The sequence below is a fragment of the Bubalus bubalis genome, chromosome 12 (genome assembly GCF_019923935.1).
Source record: "Bubalus bubalis isolate 160015118507 breed Murrah chromosome 12, NDDB_SH_1, whole genome shotgun sequence".
Classification (NCBI taxonomy): domain Eukaryota; kingdom Metazoa; phylum Chordata; class Mammalia; order Artiodactyla; family Bovidae; genus Bubalus; species Bubalus bubalis.
This window is the reverse complement of record NC_059168.1, coordinates 59,405,534-59,433,173: the sequence shown is the minus strand read 5'-3', so window position 1 is coordinate 59,433,173 and position 27,640 is coordinate 59,405,534. Positions and strand designations below refer to the sequence as shown.

The following is a 27,640-nucleotide window of genomic DNA, read 5'->3' as shown; positions in this document are numbered from 1 at the left end:
TTTTCTTTCAAGATTTTTATTGTTTTTTAGGTCTTATATTTAGATCCTTGATTCACTTTGAGTTAATTGTTGTTAGGTAAAGGTTCAACTTCATTCTTTTGCATGTGGAGATGCAGGTTTTCCACCATTTTTCTGTGAAAAGACTCCTTTTGCCACAGTAAATGTTCATGGCATCCTTATCAAAAATCGTTTAACCCTATAGATGAGGGTTTGTTTTTGGGCTCTCAGTTCCATTCTTTTTTTAAAGCTATCTTTATGCCAGTACTTCACTGGTATCAGTTACTGTAACTTTGTAGTAAGTTTTTAAATCAGAAAGTGTGTCCTCCAGGTTTGTCCTTTTCTTTCAAGATTGTCTGTTTGGAGTTCCTTGAGATTCCTTGTGAATTTTAGAATGAATTTTTCTGTTTCTTCAAAAATCCTTGTTAGGATTTTGTTAGGGATTGCATTGAATCTGTAGGTCACTTTGGGTGGTTCAGTTCAGTTCAGTCGCTCAGTCATATCCGACTCTTTGTGACCCCATGAATTGCAGCACGCCAGGCCTCCCTGTCCATCACCAACTCCCAGAGTTCACCCAAACCCATGTCCATCGAATGGGTGATGCCATCCAGCCATCTCATCCTCTGTCGTCCCCTTCTCCTCCTGCCCCCAAACCCTCCCAGCATCAGAGTCTTTTCCAATGAGTCAACTCTTTGCATGAGTTGGCCAAAGTATTGGAGTTTCAGCTTTAGCATCAGTCCTTCCAAAGAACACCCGGGACTGATCTCCTTTAGAATGGACTGGTTGGATCTCCTTGCAGTCCAAAGGACTCTCAAAAGTCTTCTCCAACACCACAGTTCAAAAGCATCAATTCTTCAGCACTCAGCTTTCTTCACAGTCCAACTCTCACATCCATGCATGACCATTGGAGTAACCATAGCCTTGACTAGACGGACCCTTGTTGGCAAAGTAATGTCTCTGCTTCTCAATATGCTGTCTAGGTTAGTCATAACTTTCCTTCCAAGGAGTAAGCGTCTTTTAATTTCATGGCTGCAGTCACCATCTGCAGTGATTTTGGATGGTATTGATATTTTAATAATAAGTCTTCCAGTCCATAAATGCAGGATATGTTTCCATTTATTTGTCTTTAATTTCTTTGAGCAACTTTTTTTAGCTTTCATTGTAGAAGTCTTTCAGCTCCTTGGTTAAGTTCCTTCTTAGGTATTTTATTCTTTTGGATGCTATTTTAAATGAAATTGTTTCTGTCATTGCCTTTTCATATTGTTCATTGTTCATGTACAACTGAATTCTGTGTGTTGATTTTGTATCCTTCTACTTTGCTGAGATCATTTATTAGTTTTAACAGGTTTTGCATGGAGTCTTTAGGGTTTTCTGCATCAGTAACAAACAGATAAATTTACTTCTTCCTTTCCAATTTTGATGCCTTTTATTTTTTGTGTGCATTGCTCAGGCCGAAACTTAACTCTATGGTATTGAATAGAAGTGATGAAAGCAATTGTCCTTGCATTGCTCCTGATCTTAGAAGAAAAGCTTTCAGTCTTTCACCATTGAGTATGATTTTCACTGAGTGTTTCAATATGACTTTTGTTTATTATGTTGCACTAGTTTCCTTCTGTTCCTATTTCATTGAGTATTTTTTATCATAAAAGGGTGTTGAATTTTGTCAAATGCTTTTTTCAGCAGTAATCAAGATAATGTCTTTTCCTTCATTTTGTTAATATGGAGTATTTACATTGATCAGTGCTCATATGTCAAACTATCCTTGCAGTCTAAGAGTAAATCCCACTTGGTCATCCTTTTACTATATTGCTGAATTCTGTTTACTAATATTTTGTTGAGGACTTTTACATGAATATTCATAAAGAATATTAACCTGTAATTTTCTTGTAGTGTCTTTTGTCTGGCTTTGGTATCAGAGTTAATGCTTGCTTCATCAAATGAGTTACAGAGTTCCCTCTTCAGTTTTTGGGAAAGTTTGAGGATTATTGGCATTAGTTCTTCTTTATGTTTGTTAGAATTTACTAGTGAAGTTGTCAGGTCCAGGACTTTTCTTTTTTGGGAGATTTTTGATCATGGAATCAATCTCCTCACTAGTTATAAGTCTGTTCAGATTTTCTGTTTCTTTTTTATTGAGTTTTTATAAGTTTTGTGTTTCTAGGACTTTGTTAATTTTGTATAGTGTATTGAGTTTGGGGACATAACAGTTGTTTGTAGTACTCTCTTAAAATCTTTTTTATTTCTGTAGAATTAGTTGAAATGGTCCCACTCCTATTTCTGATTTTAGTAATTTGGTTCTTCTTGTTTCTTAGTCCTCCTAGCTAAAGGTTTGTCAATTTTGTTCTTTTTTAAGAACCAGCTTTGATTTTCAGTGATTTTTTTTTCTTTAGGTTTTTCTATTCCCTATTTCATTTATCTCTGTTTTGATTTTTATTATCTCCTTTTTGCAACTACTAGCCTTGGGTGTAGTTTGTTCTTCTTTTTCTAGTTTGTTAACCTCTAAAGTTAGATTAATGAGAACCTTCTTGTTTTTTAATGTAAACATAGTTATAAATTTCCCCGTTAACATTTCATTTGGACCATGTTTTTTTATCTTCTTTTGTAAAGTGTCTGTAAATGTCTTGGGGGTTTTTGTTTTGTTTTCTTTGGGGTTTTTGTTTTGTTTTTTTCTCTTAGTAAAGAGCTGTAAGACTTTTTTCCTTAATGAATTTGGATAAGTTTTTTTGGTCAGGTATATGTATTAAGAATATTTGCATTCAATCTGTGGTCTGTCTTTTCTTTATATTTACAGTGTCTTTTAAGCAGAGAAGTTTTCAGTTTTAATCCTAGCTAAGAAACCTTTTTTCTAAGGTCACAAAGATATTCTATGTGTTGTGTAAATTTTATAGTGACCTTTTACATTTAGATCTGTGATATATTTTGAGTTAACTTTTGAATATGTAGAATGAGGTTGAGGTTTTATTTTTCCATATGGCTATCCAATTTTTCTAGCACTGTTTGTGTGAAGACTTTTTTTCTCACTGAAATTTTGTGATACTTTTCTTGAAAAATCAGTTACATAGTATTGCTGTGTTTCCTGGTATATTGGTATAGTTGTAACACTTAGTAGAAGTATTAGGAAAAGAAGAGAACAAGGACCATTGAAGAGAAAGCTCTCATACATAGATGATGTTCTTATTTATTTGAAGGAATTGTTTTATTTAAAAAATTTTAATGTAGAGCTTTAAATCAATTAGAAATTTTACTTTCCATACGAAGCAGTATCTTATTGATGAGATACTTATTTTATTTTACATGTACATTTGTAAAGTACAGATTTTCAATTGAAAAGTTATCAAATTATTGAGAATAGTTTTCACTCCCAAATATTAGAGTATATGCCACTTAATGTGGAGAGACAGCTTCTAATATTTTTGCCCTTAATGCTAATTTTGTAGGTAAAGTATTTTAATAGTTTTATTATTTCAGTTCATTCCAAGCAGTATTTTTTATATCTTCTTCTTATATGCATTTGTATGATTATTTCATGATAGAAATACAAGTATCATTTTCATTTCATCAAATACACATTTTAGTTATCTAGTGTCTATTTTTGTAAGATTGGGTTGTTATTAACCGTAATACATGAACGGGAAAAATTTCATTACCTCATGGATTAAGTACTGGCTATAATTATTTTCATTTTCTAGTCTTTAATTTCAGTTTGTATGGTGGCCATGTGAAATTAATGGAAATTAGGTAAATAACATTTTCTTCTTATCCACAGTGGCAGCTAGACTGTCTTGCTTGCTTGCTGAAGTTAATATGCCAGTTTGCAGTAGATCCATCTGATTTGGATTTAGCTTATCATGATGTCTTTGCCTGGTCTGGTATAGCAGAAAGCCATAGGAAAAGAACATGGCCTGGCAAATCAAGAAAGGCTGCTGGTGATCATGCTAAGGGTCTTCATATACCAAGATTAACAGAGGTAAAGTAGAAACATTACCATTAAACTGTAGTAATACACTTGTCTTTTAAGAGAATTTGTTTGATTTTACAAAATGAACAACACTGATATCTATGAAATGCTATCCTAGATCACCACAGTATGACCTCACAGAAGTTATGCCTTCATTTATTTTAAAGCAGTAGCAATTATGAAGGAGTAAAACTTTTCAGTTCATCATCCAAATTGCAGATTGAATTTTATGCCATTCTATATGTGTTGAGTTCATTAGTTGGTCTCAGTAATTTTTATGCTGAATGGAGGATCCATTCAGAAAAACAAACTACACTAGGTATTCCAACAGAGTAGATTTAAAATTGAGATCTAATTTTATTCATATGTTTCAGAGTTGTTTAGTTACTAAATTGTGTCCGATTCTTTCGTGACTCCCTGGACTGTAGCCCCCATCTGGGATTTTTCCCAGACAAGAGTACTAGAGTGAGTTCCATTTCCCTCTCCAGGGGATCTTCCCGACATAGGAATTGAACCCATGACTTCTGCATTGGCAGGTGGATTCTTTTCCACTGAGCCATCAGAGAATCCCATGTTTTGAAGGGCTATAATTTAAAAAGGGAATGTTAAGGTAATGCAGGCAATTTCACATATTTTTGAGGAATATATGTAAAAGATTATAGCTACCAGAAGTGAGAAGCCTATAGATGGGATCTTGCTGAACTGGAGTTTAGGCCTCTGAGGAACTCATTCTGTTACTGATTCTGAAATCAGTTTCCTCATCTGGTTAAAATACTTTTGGAATAGTGTTAACAAAAAAACAAGAATTCCCTGGTGGTTCAGTGGTTAGAGCTTCATGCTTTCACCACCCGGGGGCCCAGGTTTGATCCTTGGTCAGGAACTAGGATCCCACAAGCTGTATGGCACAACCAAGAAAAAAACCCCCAATACAAAACAAACAAGAAAAAGCACGTAAGGTATCTCTCAAATATCCCAGGTTGACAAACTTAAAAGAAAGCCAGCTGGCAGAGGAGAAATTTACCAGCCATTATAATGGCAGAGCAAGTTCACAGTATGGTGGGTTTGGAGCTGAACAAAAGTGGCACGATAACCAGCACATCCAGCAATAAAATTAAATCTTTCTGACTGTGGATTCTGTTGTTCATACAATCAAATATTTGCCCTTCCACTGTTTCTGTCAGTGAACTGAACCGGGGAAGGTTGAAGATAAGTTTTTACTCAGTCTGTTCCTTATTTTGTAATCATTTGAGGACAGCAGCTTACCTCATACCTGTTCAAGAAACTTCAGAGCAATGAGTTGTTACTGATAGAAAAATAAAATACATATACTCATATATGGGATTTTTAAATAATTGGCTAAAAAAAATTTGTTCAAGTACATAATTACTAAAAATATTTAGAATGTACAATTGAGGAAATTCCCTAACTGCTCAGTGATTAGGACTCTGCACTTTGACTGCTTTCCGTCCCTGGTCAGGGAGCTAAGATCCTGCAAACTGTGATGTGGCAAAAAAGAATATACAAATGAACCTTCCCCGGAGTCACAGGTCATTACCATGGGTTCTCTTTTTATGTGCATATTTTTTTCTATGCATATGCCAATATTATAGTTCTAGTTTAGAAAAAGAGCATATGATATATTTTTTCCTTTATCATTAATAATTAGAGCATAGTATGTAAATCTAAGCTATTTGAGGGGAAATTTTTGTTACTCTTTTTCTCGAGACAAAGTCATCTAATAGAAAGAAACACTAATTCTTTTACTAATTTATTGTCATGCAATATTTCATTTATTCTCCTTCAGTAGTCTTTTGGAAGTTTCAGATTCCAAATTTAACTTTCAAATTCCAGCCTAAGTATAGCTTGTCTTTTTTTTTTAAACTTTTTATTTTGTATTGGGATAAAGCCAATCAACAATATTGTGATAAGAGTCAGGCAAACCGGAAAAGGGACTCAGCGATATATATACATGTATCCACTAGCCTCCAAACTTAAATATAGTTTTTCTTAAAGCTCTCCTTATTTTGTCCGGGACAGCTTTAGTTGCTGCTCTCTTCTGTTGATCATTTGGCACATTGCATATACTTGTGTTTCAGTGCTTTTTTTTTTTTTTATATTGTATTTTTGTATGCTCTGGGTCTTTGTTGCTGCAAGGGCTTTTCTCTAGTTGTAGCAAGCAGGAGCTACTCTTTAGTTGCAGTGTGCAGGCTTGTCATTGCCGATGCCTCCCTTGTTGTGCAGCACAGGCTGTAGGGCACGCAGGCTTCAGTAGTTGTGGCAGATGGGCTCCGTAGTTGCAGCTCCTAGGCTCTAGAATGTGGGCTCAATAGTTGCGGCTTATGGGCTTAGTTCCATGGCATGTGGGACCCTCCCAGATCAGGGATCACGCCTGTGTCTCCTGTATTGGTGGGCAAACTCTTCTCCACTGAGCCACCAGGGAAGCTCCTGCAATGCTTTGTATGTTATCTGCTGCATAACTAACTTCCCCAGGATAGGAACAGTGCTTTTATAGAGTTTAGTGCCCAGAATGAGTTTGGGCCTGCAGAAGGAATTTAATAATTCTTTACGAAATATTTTTTCTATTATATAGATTAAGAACTGAGAAATTTAGTATTAGAGTCATACAGCTTGAAAATAAGTAAACTAATGTTGAACCTCAGGATTTTAAATCTGGATTCCAAGCTTGGTTAACTATAGTTTTATTTCAAGTGAAAAATGTTACTTCATCTACTGCCCCCCAAAATCACTGGCATGTATAATGTATAATTTTTCTTGCACTGTTGGGTGACATGCAGATAATCTGTGGGCCAAATAGAGAGAATTTGCCTGTGTATTTTCTAAATTTGTATTATTTTCTTTTTAAAGTTGTATTCTTAACGTTTGTTTATGAAAATCTGTTTTTCTAGTATTTAATACTTTTGTAGTATTTTCCAATAACCATTTTTAGAGTATTCTTTATATTTTTATAAATAAAAATCAAAGTAATATGGAGTCTGTTTAAAATGCAGTTTTGTGCTTTAGTGTACTTACAGATTTTTTTTTAAATGTTTTTATTTTAAAGGTATTTCTTGTTCTTGTCCAAGGAACCAGTTTGATTCAGCGACTTATGTCTGTTGCTTATACATATGATAATCTGGCTCCTAGGTATGATGTTTTTACATTATATATATATGTATAGTAAGAATACAGTGTTTAAAAATTTGAATCTGGAAAAACTTGAAATCTAACAGATAAATGGTTAGGGTATTTTAGTGCACTTTCATATCATTCATTAAGACTTGCATATTGTTAGCAACGTTTTGCAAGTTTTTATAGCGTTTTCTGTGGGTGTCCCTGTGCACACGTTTATTTACAGGTTATCCTAAATTCTGTAAGAGTTTAGACATATGGTCACTTACCCATAAATAGTTTGATGTGTTTCCTAAGACCAAGGACAGTTTCCTGACGACTATAGTGAAATTCAACATATTATCCATACTCAAATTTCCCCATTAATATTCTTTATAGCAATTTTTTCCTCATCCAGGATAACATACTATGTTTAATAGTCATATTTCTTCCATTTCCTGTAATAGGGGATATTTCTTATCCTTTCTTTCATGGAACGGACATTTTTCAGCATCCCAGGACAATTCTTTTATAACACCTTTTGGTTTAGGTTTTCCTAATTGTTCCTTACAATTGAATTCAGACTATACATTTTAGAAGGAATACTCCATAAGTAACATATCTTTCCCAATACATCCCAGTGATAGCAGTTTGTCTTATTATTAGTGATTTTGATCAGTCAGTCTGGTTTCATCCAGATTTCTCTACAGTGAAGTTTCTGATTTTTCTAATTAAAACTACCCTATGGATTACAGTGATGATGAATCTTGCCTGAATTAAGTATCAGTACAGTGTTTGCAAACTAGTGATTTTCTAACTCAGCCATTTTATGTTTATTAGTTGACATTTTATTGTGAGGAAGAGCTTTCTCTTCCTTTTATTTAGTATCAAGTTGGATTTTTTAATGCAAGATAATTCATTACTATTACTGTTCACTTTGCTTATATACGCCTTAGTTCTGGAATCAGTGTTTAGGAAGCCCTAGTTGTTGGCGTGGAACCAGTGAAATACGAATACTCATGGCTCCTAATGTTAACTTGCTTCTGGGCTCTCAGTAGATAAAGCTGGAAATATTTATTTAAGAATATAGTTTAAACATGTCATATGATCCAATTTATTTGGGCTACATTGGCGATGTTTTAAAAATAATGTACAAAATTTTAATAGTGTATAAATGATATTTGCTAATACATAAAGACCTGACTCTGTATACCTTAAATAATCACATAAATTATGTTAAAGTATGTAGAAATATTTTCAAGTATTGTTTTCTCTAGGTGTTATGTTAGGCTTAAGCTTGCCGTTGTTACTCAGATGATTTACAAAGTTCATGTAAACATGTTTCAAAGTGCTTATTTATGGCTAATAGCTAGTTGTTTCTTTTTAGATGCTTTTAAAAGTCACCTTCATAAGCAGTGGTTGAATATAAGTAGCATGATTATTTTAAGATTATTTCTTTTTTAGTTTGTCTTTCTTTTGTGTTTGTCTCTATTGAATTTGTATTACTTGATTAATACTTGCTTTACCTCACTGACCGTATAGTTTTATATGTACTTTATCTGCTTTTGCTCACCATTATTAGTGCCAGGCACTTCTCCTATTAGTTATAAAACTTATGAATGGATAATGTGGGGAAACAAAGAAAGTGCAGTAACTTGACCTTGGTTTATGAGGAAAATAGATTTTCTGTACCAACTACCAGTTACTCTCCTCCAGATAAATAATTATTAACTTTTTCTCCCTGTCCTCTAATATACATTCTGTATACTTCCCACCTTCAGTTTATATGGTGCTGGGAGGTTTATATCAATTAAGGTAGTTAGAAAAAACTTACTGTCTGTTACCAAAAATCTTTAAATGCCGCAGATTTAAAAGGTACATGAGTAGGTTGCTCTTGGTAAAGTTAAATATATTAAGCAAATATGATAAAAGTTAAACATGAAATATGACCAGATCTTGATTTACAAGTTTTAACTTTTCAGTACCTTTTACTTAAGTCAGTTATATAGATTTTGAAATTTTCAAAGGCGTTTTTTAATTACAAAAATTTAATTATAACAAAGTAGGTATCTAGAGATCTGTGCTTTTCTTAAGGAAAAAAACCAGCAATTTATTTGTAAGGTGAACCTAAATTCCTGTGTAATGGTGTTATTAAATTGAAAATTTTTACTGTTTAGTTTTCTTTAAATTGAGGTGTAATACATTTTCCACTGAAGTTACTAAAAGTATCATGGGGAAAAAAATAGAACTGAAGCAATATAGAATTAAATTAGTTATTTTTCTCTACTTTTCAATAATTTACTTTTAACTATTCCCAGTGAAAATTGAACTTACCCATACAAAAAAAAAGGGCATTTTATGCCAGTGTATGATTTTTTTCCTTTTAGAAGTCTTATATTTAAATTCTAAACCATTATAACCTTTCTCTTTGTAATCCATATCACTTCAGTAACCAAATTTTTAGGCACTGTGAGAGTGCACTTAAGTCAATATGGGATTCACTCAGATTTTATTTATTAAATATGAAGTCATTTAGAGTTTGTTATAGTAAGATTTTGCCAGTGATTCTTTAAACAAAAAATGAAGACCATGGAAAAATAAATTAATATCTTTCATAAAAACCTATTATCTTTTGGGAAAGTTAAATGAGAAATATAGTAAGAAATAGAGTTATTTTTTAATTCATTGCTGAATTTAACTATTCCTGATGGTATGTTTTTACTTTACAGGGTTTTGAAAGCTCAATCTGATCACAGGTCTAGACATGAAGGTAAGGGTTCCACAAAGTTGATTTTTAATAGATAAAGATTTGGATGGCTGGAAACATTTATGTATAATACCTTTCTTTAATAATGAACATTTTGTTTTCTTTATAGTACAAGCCTTTATAATAATTTTTATAGTAACTTTTTTCCAATTTTTCTTTAGTTTCACATTATTCTATGTGGCTCTTGGTGAGTTGGGCTCATTGCTGTTCTTTAGTGAAATCTAGCCTTGCTGATAGTGATCATTTACAAGATTGGCTAAAGAAATTGACTCTCCTTATTCCTGAGGTAAGCTAAAGTTTGAAGATTAGCAGTACTCTTCATATTTTTTCATATTATTAGCATTGATAATAAAAAGAGCTAATGGAAACAAATGAATGTGATTCCATAAACATATCCTGGAAAGTACTTATTAATCCTTTAAGGTCTAGAGTATTTTGAACTATGTACACTTAAGTGTGAATGTTACTGTGTAGCATTCGTATTTTTCTTCTTTTTGTAGTATTTGTTTACAGAGTGGTTCTTTTGGGGTTTTTTGTTTTCTGACGGTTTAGAAAGATTTGAGCCTTTATTATCGTAATTTATATTTTAGAGAAATTTATTTTGCTTTATCTAGTTGAGAGTATCCTTAGATGCAAGAGAGACCGACAATAAGTTATATATACTTCTTTTGTTTCATTGTTGACACTGAAGTCAGTATAATTTTCACCAATCATATCTTGATGTTACTCACACCATATCCTAAATGAAGTAGTAGAAACACTTATTAGTACATTTAGCCACGATATTCACATTTTTTTTAGAGAACATTTTCTAGAATTATTAGCTTTGTATTGAATGCATATGTGTTCTTGTTCTGGCTCTGTCCCAGGTGACTATTTGAACAAGATTCTAAAATCTGTAATATATTTTGGTTTAAATACTTCCTAAGTTGCTTCTAGTTCTGAAAATATTTTTCTTGTTACTTAATCATGTAAATTATTATGAATAATCTCTTCTCAATCCTTTTTGTATTTGTCTGTTATTGTATTTATTTAGTTTTTTTTTTTATGGCCGTATTTGGGAATTTCCAAAATGTTTTTACATATTACTGTATATACTTTGGGGTACTTCATTTGATCATGTATTATTTACATGCCTGAGTATGTGATCAGGACATTGTGTTTTAAAATATGTTATTAAAGAAGCCATCTAACATTATTTCTGGCAACGTATCAACTTTAAGATTAATTTCTTGTCACTGACTCAGATTATCTTTGGAACTTGCTTTTTCATTTAGACTGCAGTCCGTCATGAGTCTTGCAATGGTCTTTATAAGTTATCTCTATCAGGGCTGGATGGAGGAGACTCAATCAATCGCTCTTTTCTGCTACTGGCTGCCTCAACATTGTTGAAGTTCCTTCCAGATGCTCAAGCACTCAAACCTATCAGAGTAAGATTTTACTGTGTTCAACAGCAGTTTCTATTTCTGCATTTTCATTTGCCCCACGTTTATCATTATATTATTCTTCCAAGTCATTTTGAATACCTGTTTACTATTTATAGTTTTCACCAGAAGGATGATAGTTATATAGTTCTTAAAGTAATAGCATTGTGACGTATTGTGTCCATGTTACACTTTAAGGATAGATTCTGTGTGCTTTGGTTTCAGCTCTGTGGGATCTCATGGGTATTCTGTTTTGGAAATAACATTTGTCTTTATAAGTTTTGAGCCTTGTGTTGATAAGTTGAATAATAGAAACATCATAAATGTAGCTCTCTCCTTACTCAATCACAGTTGTTTTATCTTTGTGATACTTAGAATTTTCAACTTTATTCATTGCTAGCCTTGTAAACCCCTTCTCCCACATAATAAATTCAGGGCCCATTAATAAGTAAATTGTACTAATCTCTAGAAATATGATGCATTGTAGGATTTTTCTTCTCCATATTTACTGTCATTGACTGTGTAAGAAATGTAATGTTCTTTATTTTTCAGATTTGAAAACTATAATAGACCATTACATGTGGGTAGATTTATATATACTCATTTTCTGTAGGTTTCTTGTGTTTTCACATTGTCATTGAATTTTTAGTTGACACTACATTATTTAGTATTATACATTATTCATATCTTTTCCAAGAAGTTTATAAGTAATTTGAGAGTAGTGTTTTCCTCAAACTTCTCATCATTCACTTATGTACATAGTAGTTTTAATTTTAAAGAAACCAGGAGTGTCCTCTTCAGAATTTTTTGGTTAAATTTTGAATACTGTTTAGTTTGTAAGGATTTAATTTTTTTAATAAACCCTAATAGTTTTTAAAATATAATTTTAAGTTCATTTTCCCCTTTTAAACTATTTTTACAAAGTTTAAATTTTTTTTAATAGATAGATGATTATGAAGAAGAACCAATGTTAAAACCTGGATGTAAAGAATATTTTTGGTTGTTGTGCAAATTAGTTGACAACATACATATAAAGGATGCTAGTCAGGTATGTTCAGAAAATTTTACATTAACTTGTTAGTAGAGATGAATTGTGTACATGTATCTTCGTGAATTTATAAGTCCTTATCCTTAAGGGCATTTTTATCAGTCTGTAATGAGTTGAAAATGTCATAGTTTTTCTACTTCATTTGTACCTTTGTGTTTTGCTCTCATTCCTTCCTTTTATTTTGACCTTAGTTGAAATGTCTTTACTTGGTACTTATCAGTAGTTTCCTGTGTCTTCGGAGTAAGATCTGTGGGTATAAAATCTTATTTGGAGTGTCAAATTTAGACCTTAAATATACAGATTTCTGTAATAGTAAGTAGATTTTGAGTATATAAAGTAAAGTTGAAGTTAATAGAAATCACTTTAAGCTAAAGAGTACTATCAGTTTTCTGATCTTCTAATTTTGTTATATGAGACTACAATGATACTCCTGTCTAACAAAGGCATTTAAAACAAGTCCATTTCGAAGAAAAGCTTGGCCACATAAAAACTTTTTTTTTCCTTTTTATAAATTTAGTAAGCTAAAATAAATCTAATTGATCTCACAGAAAAATGAGAAACACTTGAAAAATTTAAATTTAAATATTTAGGAAACCTTTTCTGTCAATTTTTTTCATGTATTTCAATCAAAGTCCAATATATACACTATATATTTTAAAAGTCCTTTAACGTTTGAGCTTTCTACTTTTAAGGAACAGTTTACATCTGAATTCTTATTCTACTTTACATTTGAGAAATTTAAAAATCAATATTGAACCTGTTTTAATTTTTTCTTTCAGTTTTACTGAGTTATAATTGGCATACAGCACTGTGTAAGTTTAAAGTATACAGCATAATGACTTATATACATCATGAAATGATTACCACAGTAAGCATAGTTGAAGATTATCATCTCATACTGATATAAAATTAAAGAAATGGAAAGAGATTTTATTTCCTTGTAATGAGCACTTTACTCTTTCAACAACTTTATATAACATATAGCAATGTTAATGATATTTATCATCCCTAGTATTTACTTATCTTACTGCTTTTGATGACCACTTCCAGGTCTTCCTCCCCCTAGAACATATTTTAGTGTATTTGACTTTGTCCATAAAATACTAACGCCAGATAGACATGGAATTTTTTTTTTAAAACCTATGGTCGCCTATTTAAAGTAGGGATCTGTTATTTCTTGCTTGGTAGTCAAAAGTAATTTTCCTTCTTGGTTATCTGAGTTTCTTTGAGAATCTTTTTTTTGTTTATGGCTGTGCCACATGGCTTTCAAGATTTTATGGCCCCAGTCAGGGACTGAACCCACACCCTCTGCACTCAAAGTGTGGAGTCCTAACCACTGTACTGTGAATCCTCTTAAATTAGATTCTGTTCTATGAAATCTGTTTTAATTTTGTTGCTCGGTTATAATGAGAATAAAGATTTCTGAAGTGAACTGTCCATTTAAGTTTATTTCAAAAGGTGCTATTAGAAGCAAACCTTGGTGAATTGTATAGTATGTGAATTATATCTCAGTAAAATTGTTAAAAAATAAATCAAACCTAGTGTTTTCTCATTAATAAATTGCTATGGCTGTCATAATTTATTGCCAACAATTCATTGATTTTTTTTGAAGGACTATTAATGATGTGTTTACAATTATAATTTTATAAGTAAAGAGTAGTTAAATACTTATAATTTAATTGGCATGTTAATGAAGTTGAAGAATTCTTGTTACTTAAAAGTAAGGATTTTTTTGTTTTGTTTTAGTAAATACTGAAATACTAAATGTAAAAATCTGTATTTGAATTTTGTGTTTTCTTTTTGTATTAAGACAACACTGCTCGACCTGGATGCTTTGGCACGGCATTTGGCTGACTGTATTCGAAGGTAAAATTTGATGTGAAATTGACAGTTTTGTTGCATAAAGATAAAGGACGTAACTGCATGACCTATCTTGTTTTGCTTGTGGTTTTTGTAGCAGGGAGATCCTCGATCATCAAGATGGTAATATAGAAGATGATGGGCTTACAGGACTCCTAAGGCTTGCAACAAGTGTTATTAAACACAAACCACCCTTTAAATTTTCAAGGGAAGGACAGGTTGGTAATAACACATCCAAGTATTTATATGAAATAAAACTAAGCTTTTTAATATTGTTTCCTTATATGTGGATATGTTAAATCTCCTTATACATACAAATATAAAGTTTATCAGAACTTTATTACTGGTAGGAACAGTGAACTTTGAATAAGATGAATCCTAGAAATATAAATCTTAGCCTTGTTTTTAGAATGCAGAACAAGTTTTAATTACTGTGACTGAATATGAAGAGGCCATCTATACTTAATAGATTTTTATAGAATTGAATATTTTGAATTAATAGCACATCGAATTAATGTAGTCATTGTAGAATACTTATTGATTCATACCTTAAAGGCCCATTTGACAAAATTCTATAATTGACTGTTTGATATCACCTAATTGCTCTATGCCAACAAATGTCTAATTTCTCTTTAGATTGTGTTATTTACTGTCACTGGCACTTTTGTCCATGTTTCATTAAGGAAATTAAGTTATGGTTTGGAGTATTGCTTTCCTGAGGTTACTGATCATCTTAGGAAACAGGAATAACCAACAGAATGGAAGATTGTCCTCTATGAACATGGGCTAAGGGATTCTTAAGATAAACTTAAAGTGATAGTCTTACTTGTCTTAAATCTGTGCTACTACTCCTATTGCATAAAGCCCTGTTTTGTGGGTTTTCTCCTGGATCTTTTAAAATTTTTCTATTATTCTCACTGGGAATAACTTGACTTATTTATAGTCTTGCTTGGTGGAAGTCTTAAGTTATATTTAAAGCAATATGTAGTTTTTATTCCAAAGTGTAAATATATTAATTGATCTTTCTAATAATGTATCATTGTAAAGCAAAACATCATTTTAAAGAAAAATGAATTTTTAGGTAGTGCTGATAAAAGTAAGATTCTTATATATTTTAATTTCAAGTGATGTTTTCGTAATGGCCTTCAGGACTTTCTGTGGCTGTATTAAATACAAAGGTATATATTATGTAAATACGATTCTGTGATTTGTGTTCATCATTTAAAATGAATCCAGAAAAAGGGAGAAAATACATTAAAAACTTGAATACATCAAAAGAGAAATTATTTAATTTTTATTGACATTGATGTTGTCTAAATTTGTTAAAAAAAGAAACAACTGCAGTGAACATCTTTGTGTATTTGTTCCATTGTATATTCATACTTGATTTCATGTGTTTTAAAGCCATTTACTTGTATTATTTTTTCTCCAAGTTGCTCAAATCCTATCCTCATTTTCCTTTTATGTATGTATGTATGTGGTCCATTTCTTGATAATTTGTAGAATTTTTCTATGTAGGAAAGTGCCCTGTATATTTGGGGATGTCTCTGGTCTTTCTGTTTCGATCTATGGATCTGTTCATTCTCCAGTATTGTATTCTAATTAAGCAGAGTTACACTTTTCAGTTAATGTCTTATGGAGATTGTCCATCTTTATTATTAGTCCTTTTCAGAATTGTCTTGGTTGTTTATTTTTCCACAACGAACTTTAGAATCAGTGTGTCTCATTCTTTCAAAAATTAAAATACTGATACTTTTCAAATTGGGGTTGTGTTAAATTTATGCCTTGATATAGAAAAATATTAAAATTATATTAAATTGCCTGTACAAGAGCAAAATTTGTCTTCTTATTTACGAAGACCAGTCTTTTTGAGTTATCCAATTTAATGTCATTTAGAATTTGAATCTTGGGAATTTTTAATTAAGATTCTTCTCAGGAGTTTTCTTTCTTCAGTTCAGTTCAGTCGCTGAGTCGTGTCCGACTCTTTGTGACCCCATGAATCGCAGCACGCCAGGCCTCCCTGTCTATCACCAACTCCCAGAGTTCACTCAGACTCACGTCCATCGAGTCAGGGATGCCATCCAGTCATCTTATCCTCTGTCGTCCCCTTCTCCTCCTGCCCCCAATCCCTCCCAGCATCAGAGTCTTTTCCAATGAGTCAACTCTTCGCATGAGGTGGCCAAAGTACTGGAGTTTCAGCTTTAGCATCATTCCTTCCAAAGAAATCCCAGGGCTGATCTCCTTCAGAATGGACTGGTTGGATCTCCTTGCAGTCCAAGGACTCTCAAGAGTCTTCTCCAACACCACAGTTCAAAAGCATCAATTCTTCAGCGCTCAGCCTTCTTCACAGTCCAACTCTCACATCCATACATGACCACAGGAAAAACCATAGCCTTGACTAGACGAACCTTTGTTGGCAAAGTAATGTCTCTGCTTTTGAATATGCTATCTAGGTTGGTCATAACTTTCCTTCCACGGAGTAAGCGTCTTTTAATTTCATGGCTGCAGTCACGATCTGCAGTGATTTTGGAGCCCCCCAAAATAAAGTCTGACACTTTTCCCACTGTTTCCCCATCCATTTCCCATGAAGTGATGGAACCGGATGCCATGATCTTCATTTTCTGAATGTTGAGCTTTAAGCCAACTTTTTCACGCTCCACTTTCACTTTCCTCAAGAGGCTTTTGAGTTCCTCTTCACTTTCTGCCATAAGGGTGGTGTCATCTGCATATCTGAGGTTATTGATATTTCTCCCGGCATCTTGATTCCAGCTTGTGCTTCTTCCAGCCCAGCGTTTCTCATGATGTACTCTGCGTATAAGTTAAATAAGCAGGGTGACAATATACAGCCTTGACGTACTCCTTTTCCAATTGGAACCAGTCTGTTGTTCCATGTCCAGTTCTGTTGCTTCCTGACCTGCATACAGATTTCTCAAGAGGCAGGTCAGGTGGTCTGGTATTCCCATCTCTCAGAATTTTCCACAGTTTATTGTGATCCCACACAGTCAAAGGCTTGGGCATAGTCAGTAAAGCAGAAATAGATGTTTTTCTGGAACTCTCTTGCTTTTTCCATGATCCAGTGGATGTTGGCAATTTGATCTCTGGTTCCTCTGCCTTTTCTAAAACCAGCTTGAACATCAGGAAGTTCATGGTTCACATATTGCTGAAGCCTGGCTTGGACAGTTTTGAGCATTACTTTACTAATGTGTGAGATGAGTACAATTGTGTGGTAGTTTGAGCATTCTTTGGCATTGCCTTTCTTTGGGATTGGAATGCAAACTGACCTTTTCCAGTCCTGTGGCCACTGCTGAGTTTTCCAAATTTGCTGGCATATTGAGTGCAGCACTTTCACAGCATCATCTTTCAGGATTTGAAATAGCTCAACTGGAATTCCATCATCTCCACTAGCTTTGTTCGTAGTGATACTTTCTAAGGCCCACTTGACTTCACATTCCAGGATGCCTGGCTGTAGGTCAGTGATCATGTCATCGTGATTATCTGGGTCGTGAAGATCTTTTTGTACAGTTCTTCTGTGTATTCTTGCCACCTCTTCTTAATATCTTCTGCTTCTGTTAGGTCCATACCATTTCTGTCCTTTATTGAGCCCATCTTTGCATGAAATGTTCCCTTGGTATCTCTAATTTTCTTGAAGAGATCTCTAGTCTTTCCCATTCTATCGTTGTCCTCTATAGCTTTGCACTGATCGCTGAGGAAGGCTTTCTTATCTCTTCTTGCTATTCTTTGGAACTCTGCATTCAGGTATTTATATTTTTCCTTTTCTCCTTTGCTTTTTGCTTCTCTTCTTTTCACAGCTATTTGTAAGGCCTCCCCAGACAGCCATTTTGCATTTTTGCATTTCTTTTCCATGGGGATGGTCTTGATCCCTGTCTCCTGTACAGTGTCATGAACCTCATTCCATAATTCATCAGGCACTCTATAAATCAAGTCTAGGCCCTTAAATCTATTTCTCACTTCCACTGTAGAATCATAAGTGATTTGATTTAGGTCATACCTGAATGGTCTAGTGGTTTTCCCTACTTTCTTCAATTTAAGTCTGAATTTCATAATAAGGAGTTCATGGTCTGAGCCACAGTCAGCTCCTGGTCTTGTTTTTGCTGACTGTATAGAGCTTCTCCATCTTTGGCTGTAAAGAACATAATCAGTCTGATTTCCGTGTTGACCATCTGGTGATGTCCATGTGTAGAGTCTTCTCTTGTGTTGTTGGAAGAGGGTGTTTGCTATGACCAGTGCATTTTCTTGGCAAAACTCTTATTAGTCTTTGCCCTGCTTCATTCCGTATTCCAAGGCCAAATTTCCTTATACTCCAGGTGTTTCTTGACTTCCTACTTTTGCATTTCAGTCCCCTATAATGAAAAGGACATCTTTTTTGGGTGTTAGTTCTAAAAGGTCTTGTAGGTCTTCGTAGAACTGTTCAACTTCAGCTTCTTCAGCGTTACTGGTTGGGGCATAGACTTGGATTACCGTGATATGGAGTCGTTTGCCTTGGAAACGAACAGAGATCATTCTGTCGTTTTTGAGATTGCATGCAAGTACTGCATTTCAGACTCTTTTGTTGACCATGATGGCTACTCCATTTCTTCTAAGGGATTCCTGCCCACAGTAGTAGATATAATGGTCATCTGAGTTAAATTCACCCATTGCAGTCCATTTGAGTTCGCTGATCCCTAGACTGTCGACATTCATTCTTGCCATCTCTTGTTTGACCACTTCCAATTTGTCTTGATTCATGTACCTAACATTCCAGGTTCCTATGCAATATCGCTCTTTACGGCATTGGACCTTGCTTCTATCACCAGTCACATCCACAGCTGGGTATTGTTTTTGCTTTGGCTCCATCCCTTCATTCTTTCTGGAGTTACTTCTCCACTGATCTCCAGTAGCATATTGGGCCCCTACTCACCTGGGGGAGTTCCTCTTTCAGTATCCTATCATTTTGCCTTTTCATACTGTTCATGGGGTTCTCAAGGCAAGAATACTGAAGTGGTTTGCCGTTTCCTTCTCCAGTGGACCACATTCTGTCAGTCTCTCCACCATGACCCGCCCATCTTGGGTTGCCCCACGGGCATGGCTTAGTTTCATTGAGTTAGACAAGGCTGTGGTCCTAGTGTGATTAGATTGACTAGTTTTCTGTGAGTATGGTTTCAGTGTGTCTGCCCTCTGATGTCCTCTTGCAACACCTACCATCTTACTTGGGTTTCTCTTACCTTGGGTAATGGACTCTTTTTCTTCAATTTTGTTTTCTAATTAGCTGTTTATGAAGAGGAAGGATCTGTGTATATGAATTTGTTGTAGGCCACCTTAAGTTAATTTATTGTTCGCAGATTTTCTCTTCCTACTTTATTTTTCTAGAGATATAAATTGTAAGAAACCTTGTTTACATGTTGTTTACAGTAGGAATGGAAGGAATTTTAACAATGTTATTTAATTCTTTGAATTTCTTCTAAATTACATGTCAAACATCACACTCAGACCTATTCTCTCAGGTATCTGTTTGAGATTCTTCTTTGTGTGAAGTATACCGAAATGGCTGTACCGTTATCATGGTAAATTATAATTTTTGAGATTCTTCTTTCTGTGAAGTATACCGGAATGGGTGTACTGTTATAATGGTACATTATAATTTTTTATCTAAATAGGTCAAAAGGAGTATAATCTTTGACACATAATTTAGAAGAAATTCAAAGAATTCAACAGCATTGTTAAAACTCCTTCCATTCCTACTGTTAATATGGGCTTCCCTCTTGGCTTTAGATGGTAAAGATTGTGCTTGCAATGCAGGAGATGCAGGTATGATACCTGGGTTGGGAAGATCACTGGTGAATTCCATGGACTGAGAAGCCTGATGGGCTACAGTCCATGGAGTCACAAAGAGTCAGACATGACTGAGCTACTAACACATGTTTTTTTTTGTTTTTTTTTTTAATTTTATTTTATTTTTAAACTTTACATAATTGTATTAGTTTTGCCAAATATCAAAATGAATCTGCCACAGGTATACATGTGTTCCCCATCCTGAACCCTCCTCCCTCCCCATTCCATCCCTCTGGGTCATCCCAGTGCACCAGCCCCAAGCATCCAGTATCGTGCATCGAACCTGGACTGGCGACTCGTTTCATACATGATATTTTACATGTTTCAATGCCATTCTCCCAAATCATCCCACTCTCTCCCTCTCCCACAGAGTCCAAAAGACTGTTCTATACATCAGTGTCTCTTTTGCTGTCTCATATACAGGGTTATTGTTACCATCTTTCTAAATTCCATATATATGCGTTAGTATACTGTATTGGTGTTTTTCTTTCTGGCTTACTTCACTCTGTATAATAGGCTCCAGTTTCATCCACCTCATTAGAACTGATGCAAATGTATTCTTTTTAATGGCTGAGTAATACTCCACTGTGTATATGTACCACCGCTTTCTTATCCATTCATCTGCTGATGGACATCTAGGTTGCTTCCATGTCCTGGCTATTATAAACAGTGCTGCGATGAACATTGGGGTACACGTGTCTCTTTCCCTTCTGGTTTCCTCAGTGTGTATGCCCAGCAGTGGGATTGCTGGATCATAAGGCAGTTCTATTTCCAGTTTTTTAAGGAATCTCCACACTGTTCTCCATAGTGGCTGTACTAGTGTGCATTCCCACCAACAGTGTAAGAGGGTTCCCTTTTCTCCACACCCTCTCCAGCATTTATTGCTTGTAGACTTTTGGATCGCAGCCATTCTGACTGGCGTGAAATGGTACCTCATAGTGGTTTTGATTTGCATTTCTCTGATAATGAGTGATGTTGAGCATCTTTTCATGTGTTTGTGAGCCATCTGTATGTCTTCTTTGGAGAAATGTCTATTTAGTTCTTTGGCCCATTTTTTGATTGGGTCATTTATTTTTCTGGAGTTGAGCTGTAGGAGTTGCTTGTATATTCTCGAGATTAGTTGTTTGTCAGTTGCTTCATTTGCTATTATCTTCTCCCATTCTGAAGGCTGTCTTTTCACCTTGCTAATAGTTTCCTTTGATGTGCAGAAGCTTTTAAGGTTAATTAGGTCCCGTTTGTTTATTTTTGCTTTTATTTCCAATATTCTGGGAGGTGGGTCATAGAGGATCCTGCTGTGATGTATGTCAGAGAGTGTTTTGCCTATGTTCTCCTCTAGGAGTTTTATAGTTTCTGGTCTTACGTTGAGATCTTTAATCCATTTTGAGTTTATTTTTGTGTATGGTGTTAGAAAGTGTTCTAGTTTCATTCTTTTACAAGTGGTTGGCCAGATTTCCCAGCACCACTTGTTAAAGAGATTGTCTTTAATCCATTGTATATTCTTGCCTCCTTTGTCAAAGATAAGGTGTCCATATGTGCGTGGATTTATCTCTGGGCTTTCTATTTTGTTCCATTGATCTATATTTCTGTCTTTGTGCCAGTACCATACTGTCTTGATAACTGTGGCTTTGTAGTAGAGCCTGAAGTCAGGTAGGTTGATTCCTCCAGTTCCATTCTTCTTTCTCAAGATCGCTTTGGCTATTCGAGGTTTTTTTGTATTTCCATACAAATTGTGAAATTATTTGTTCCAGCTCTGTGAAGAATGCTGTTGGTAGCTTGATAGGGATTGCATTGAATCTATAGATTGCTTTGGGTAGTATACTCATTTTCACTATATTGATTCTTCCAATCCATGAACATGGTATATTTCTCCATCTGTTAGTGTCCTCTTTGATTTCTTTCACCAGTGTTTTATAGTTTTCTATACATAGCTCTTTAGTTTCTTTAGGTAGATATATTCCTAAGTATTTTATTCTTTCCGTTGCAATGGTGAATGGAATTGTTTCCTTAATTTCTCTTTCTGTTTTCTCATTATTAGTGTATAGGAATGCAAGGGATTTCTGTGTGTTGATTTTATATCCTGCAACTTTACTATAGTCATTGATTAGTTCTAGTAATTTTCTGGTGGAATCTTGAGGGTTTTCTATGTAGAGGATCATGTCATCTGCAAACAGTGAGAGCTTTACTTCTTCTTTTCCAATTTGGATTCCTTTTATTTCTTTTTCTGCTCTGATTGCTGTGGCCAAAACTTCCAAAACTATGTTTAATAGTAAAGGTGAAAGTGGGCACCCTTGTCTTGTTCCTGACTTTAGAGGAAATGCTTTCAATTTTTCACCATTGAGGATAATGTTTGCTGTGGGTTTGTCATATATAGCTTTTATTATGTTGAGGTATGTTCCTTCTATTCCTGCTTTCTGGAGAGTTTTGATCATAAATGGATGTTGAATTTTGTCAAAGGCTTTCTCTGCATCTATTGAGATAATCATATGGTTTTTATTTTTCAATTTGTTAATATGGTGTATTACATTGATTGATTTGCGGATATTGAAGAATCCTTGCATCCCTGGGATAAAGCCAACTTGGTCATGGTGTATGATCTTTTTAATGTGTTGTTGGATTCTGATTGCTAGAATTTTGTTAAGGATTTTTGCATCTATGTTCATCAGTGAAATTGGCCTGTAGTTTTCTTTTTTTGTGGGATCTTTGTCAGGTTTTGGTATTAGGGTGATGGTGGCCTCATAGAATGAGTTTTGGAAGTTTACCATCCTCTGCAATTTTCTGGAAGAGTTTGAGTAGGATAGGTGTTAGCTCTTCTCTAAATTTTTGGTAGAATTCAGCTGTGAAACCATCTGGACCTGGGCTTTTGTTTGCTGGAAGATTTTTGATTACAGTTTCAATTTCTGTAACACATGTTAATATATATGTTACTCTTTAAGTTAAGGTCACCTGCTTTCCTGGTAAACTCAGAGTGAGGAAAATAAAAGTATTGTTCATTTCAGCATGGCTTTACCAAACCTAATATTTTAATTAAAATACTTTTAACATAGGCCTTAAGTATATTTTGTCAAAACTTTGAAGCTATTAATATTTATTTTTTTTAGTTTCTATATTTAAACTATCAAAGATAGTTCATTGTTAAACTAGTTACTAGCCAATTCTATTTCTGTTTGAGTGAGTGACTTATATTTTCCAGTTCATGTGAACATGCTACTCTGTGTCTCCAAGACAGTCTTCTCCTTTTCAGTTATAGAATAGATGAGACATAACCTTACTGTCAGTTTATCAGCTATATAAAATAAGCCTCTGTTCACCTTCCATATTTCTTAGCCAAACTTACTTTTCTTTGGCAAGTCAGGAACTATGCACTGTACTCTGACAGCAGTGAGATGGAGGAGGTGAGATCATTAATGGGAAAATATTCTAAATTGTCCTTCATTTGGTACCTGTGTCAGAGGGTCCCAAGACCACTCCCAGATTTGGTGATTCACTAGAAGGACTCAAAGGACTCAGCATGTAATTGTATTCATGACAAAAACTTTTATTCAGCAAATAAAAAGTATGGGGCCAGATGTAGTGGAAACCAGGTATGCCCTTCGAAGAGTCACCTCCCAGAGGAGCTGCATGGGGATGTGCTTAATTCCCCCAGCAATGATTGTGACATTGAGGTGCTCTCTGCCTGGGATGCTCTCTTTAGCCAAGCAGTTCAGGGGTTTTATCCGGGGTTGGGTTATGTAGGCATATAATACCTATATAACGGACCACAGTTACTGAAATTCAGATGAAAAGCAAGTATTCTTCACAAACCAAATACAGATAGCCATAGTGGGCCACTTTTATCACTTCAGGAAAGTTTTATAACAGAGGAGGGAACTGTTCAGCGTTCAAGTGTTCAGACAACAACCAAGAGCCAAACTTAAAATGCAGCCTTTTCTAAGGATAGCAGTCTCAGTCTTAACAATATTACCTCTTTTCTACACAGTACTCCAGGAGGTTTTATACCCCAGAACAGTATACCATTGTTCTACTTGAGATGGGTGAGGGAGATGACTTTCTTTGGAATAGTAGCAAAGGACCAATTAAAGAACAGGTGGGGAAAAGTAACCCTTTCTCAGGCAGATTAGGGAAAAACACCTATAGGATGTATTTTACTTGGTTAAGCCTTGCACCTCAGTTTGAACTTCACTGCTACTGAAGTTAAGAGCTTGATGTTGTAATTCTTGACTGCAGCACCTTCTAGGTCTGATGCCAGGCAAGATTGTTAACCTTTTTTGTGTTTTGTTTGTTTTGAGGCCTCTGAATAGTATCTGGCACTTGTAAGTGCACATTATAAGTGAGTTGCTGCTGTTGCTACTACTACTATAATTACTAGAGTGAAATAAGGAGAAACTTAAGTAAATACAGAGAAAGTCAAGATAGAGAGTAGTGAGTCCTAGGTTAAAATGTTTGATCACTGAATGGTATAGAATACAATATACTGTCGTTGGGACAGTAAACGATCAGATATTAGGAAGGAGAGAAAAGTAAAGTTGAGCGCCTTCTCCCATTTTACTTTTCTCTAAGAGAAATGATGTTTGGGAATACTTTTAGATGATAGTGTGTGATGTTCCTTTAAGTTTTAAAACAGTCTTAGTAAACTTTTGATTGTCATATAGTCCAGTTTACTCTATAGAACTTACTATATTTGGGATATCATTAATTTCCAAGTTTGGATAATATACTTGGTCTTTCTTTTCCTCCCCCCCCTGCCCAGGAATTTTTAAGAGATATCTTCAATCTCCTGTTTTTGTTGCCTAGTCTAAAGGATAGACAACAGCCAAAGTGCAAATCACATTCTTCAAGAGCTGCTGCTTATGACTTGTTAGTGGAGATGGTAAAGGGATCTGTTGAAAACTACAGATTAATACATAACTGGGTTATGGCACAACACATGCAGTGTAAGCATTCTTCTTTTCCTTTAATCTTTGTCAATTTTGTTCATGGAAATAAGATTTTGGAGGGCATGATTTAAAGACAGAATTCACCATTCATACAATAAAGACAGAATTCACCATTCATACGTTTTAACATTGTAAACTATTGATGCTAGGATGTATGAAGTTAAAAAGGGAATATTGGTTTTTGAATTTAAAGCAACAGTTGTGATGAACTTTTTCAGAGATATGTGAAAAACTTTGGCATTTTTGGGTTAAATAATTTAGTGCCAAGTAAAGTCAAGTTCTGACAGTCTTGAATATTTAGGAATGAGTTAATTTTACTGTGTGTTTAAAATGTACCAAATATTTTATGTATGTGAACTAAATATGTATATGAACTAAATGAGTAATATAAACCTAAGCAATATGTATATGAATTAAATAAGTAACAGATATAGAGGCTGTTAGTAAAAGCAGAATACATTATGTTTAATAGTTTGTTTGGGGGGTGTCTTTTCCTCCCTCCTTTTTTCAGCAGCTCACGCACCTTATAAATGGGACTACTGGCCTCATGAAGATGTCCGTGCTGAGTGTAGATTTGTTGGCCTGACTAACCTCGGAGCTACTTGTTACTTGGCTTCTACTATTCAGCAACTTTATATGATACCTGAGGCAAGACAGGCTGTTTTCACTGCTAAGGTACAGTTTTCTGTACTTTGAAAGTTAAAACTTTAAAACAGAATTTTAAAACTTTGTTGATAGATCCTGATTCAGTTTAGTAAATATTGTTTGAGAAAATAATTTTAATTAAAATTGACAAAATTGGATATTACTAGCTAACATATATATTTGAATTATTTTAACATTTCAATTGATTATTCCAAACACCACAGTATAATTTGTTTAGCAAAGGAAAATACAGTTGTGGAATATACACACTCAGTGTATTGAATGAACACGGTATTTTCTGTAAAAATAAATATAAATTTTAATTACATAGATAATAAGTAAAGCCTAAAACAAAGTAGGAAATTATTATTAGAATCACTGAACTTGTTATTTTTTAATATTTTAAGGTAAATTTGATTGTGGCCTAGTTTATTTAAGTAAGCTCTACTTTATGTTATTTTTGTTAATTTGTTCTTTGTAGTTTTCATTCTTTGTTTGCCATGGGCTGTTTTTTAGTTTGCCTTCTGGACTGCTTTTATAAGTTTTTGGCAGACTTTGTATATACTTGAATATTTTGTTTTCTTCCACATGTCATCTTGATGTCCTTGCTTTCCCACCCCCACCCCCCACCACAAAGTATTGAAATTCTTTGTATATCTTTAGTGAATCCTTACTATGTTTAAGGTGTGCTTTAGAATCTCCAAATTTACAATATACTCAAATGGGTTTCTCTTTTTTTTTTTTTTGGCTTTAGTTAAATTGATGTCTTTATCATCTAACTGATTATAATTAGAAGTTGATTTTATTAGGCATGTGTAAGTTTTGTGAATAAATTAGGTTGTCCCCATTTGTATAACTTGATAGAACCACTTATTAAAGAAGCGTGTTTTCAGTGATTTTCTTTTTAGGAGATGACTTAACGACACTTTATAGTCTATCTTCTTCATATTAACAATCACCTTTTAGCCATTAGCACTGTCAGGAATTAGTATGTAGAAACAGAAAGAACAATCACATGTGTTAACTGTGAATGAATGTCAGAAATGGTAATTTTGGATAAAAACTAAATTTAGACTTGTCTCTACATAAGGAATTCTTACAGAATAGAAATTTGACATGATTTTGGAACGTGCTCTCGTCAAATGAGCACTTGATTATTTACATGAAAATGTCATTTTTATTTCCTTTTCAGATTTTCACGGAAAGATTAAAGAAAACTGCATGTATTTTAATTGTGGCTGAATATACACAGTATAAAGTTTATCCTATTAACCATTTATAAGTGTACAGTTGTGTGGTATTAGGTATATTCACACTGTAATCATTAACACATCAATCTCCAGAATTTTTTCACCTACCCCAAGTGAAACTCAGTACCCATTAAATACTTTGCTACCCATTCTTTTTTCACCCATATCCCTTGCAACCACTGTTCTACTTCTGTCTCTATGAATTTGACTACTCTCAGTACCTCATAAGTGGAATCATGCAATATTAGCATGTGACTGACTTATTTCACTTAGCATAATGTCTTCAAGATTCATCTGCTTCTTCAAAATTATGACAGGTAATAATTTGTAAAGAGAATATTAACTACTTTATTGGTTATTTTAAAATTTTAATGAGATAAGAGTATATCTAACAAGTGCCTGGGATGAATGTGGGACTCTCCTATAAGGCTGATGTTCTGAACCAAGTCTCCAGTAAATTAGTATAGCCAGAATCCTAAATCTCAGTTAATGTACTTGAATATTTAGAGGATTTTCAAAGAAATTGGCCAGAATTACCCTGCAGTGTTAAGGATCTACTGTTCTAGAAAAAAATGAAGGTATGACTAGATGAATATATTTTTTAATGTGTGAATTTGTTTCTGGAAAAGATGTTTTCTGTTCTTGCAAAACTGCCAACTTGTAAATCAACATTGAACCAAATAAGTACTGATAAATAAAATAGTTTTAAGATTTCTTTATTTAGTTTCCTTACATAATAATGATGGCTGTGTTTGTATAATTAACAAAATACTTCAATTTTTAAAATGCTAAAATTGTTACGAAAACAGACTATGTGTTTTTC

At 34.1% G+C, this 27,640-nt stretch overlaps 1 protein-coding gene across 10 annotated transcripts in view; it reads left to right on the top strand.

The window, feature by feature from the left end:
- The window catches only part of USP34 (ubiquitin specific peptidase 34), a 247,390-nt gene that overhangs the window by 162,824 nt on the left and 56,926 nt on the right, over positions 1-27,640 (top strand). For all 10 annotated transcript variants that reach the window (XM_045162247.1, XM_044926026.2, XM_044926027.2 and 7 more), the window contains 10 exons: positions 3,761-3,961; positions 7,014-7,096; positions 9,790-9,830; positions 9,989-10,113; positions 11,105-11,257; positions 12,195-12,299; positions 14,110-14,165; positions 14,257-14,377; positions 24,736-24,919; positions 25,437-25,597. In XM_045162247.1, coding sequence (XP_045018182.1) covers positions 3,761-3,961; positions 7,014-7,096; positions 9,790-9,830; positions 9,989-10,113; positions 11,105-11,257; positions 12,195-12,299; positions 14,110-14,165; positions 14,257-14,377; positions 24,736-24,919; positions 25,437-25,597 — 1,230 coding nt within the window. The remainder of the gene's footprint in view (positions 1-3,760; positions 3,962-7,013; positions 7,097-9,789; positions 9,831-9,988; positions 10,114-11,104; positions 11,258-12,194; positions 12,300-14,109; positions 14,166-14,256; positions 14,378-24,735; positions 24,920-25,436; positions 25,598-27,640) is intronic.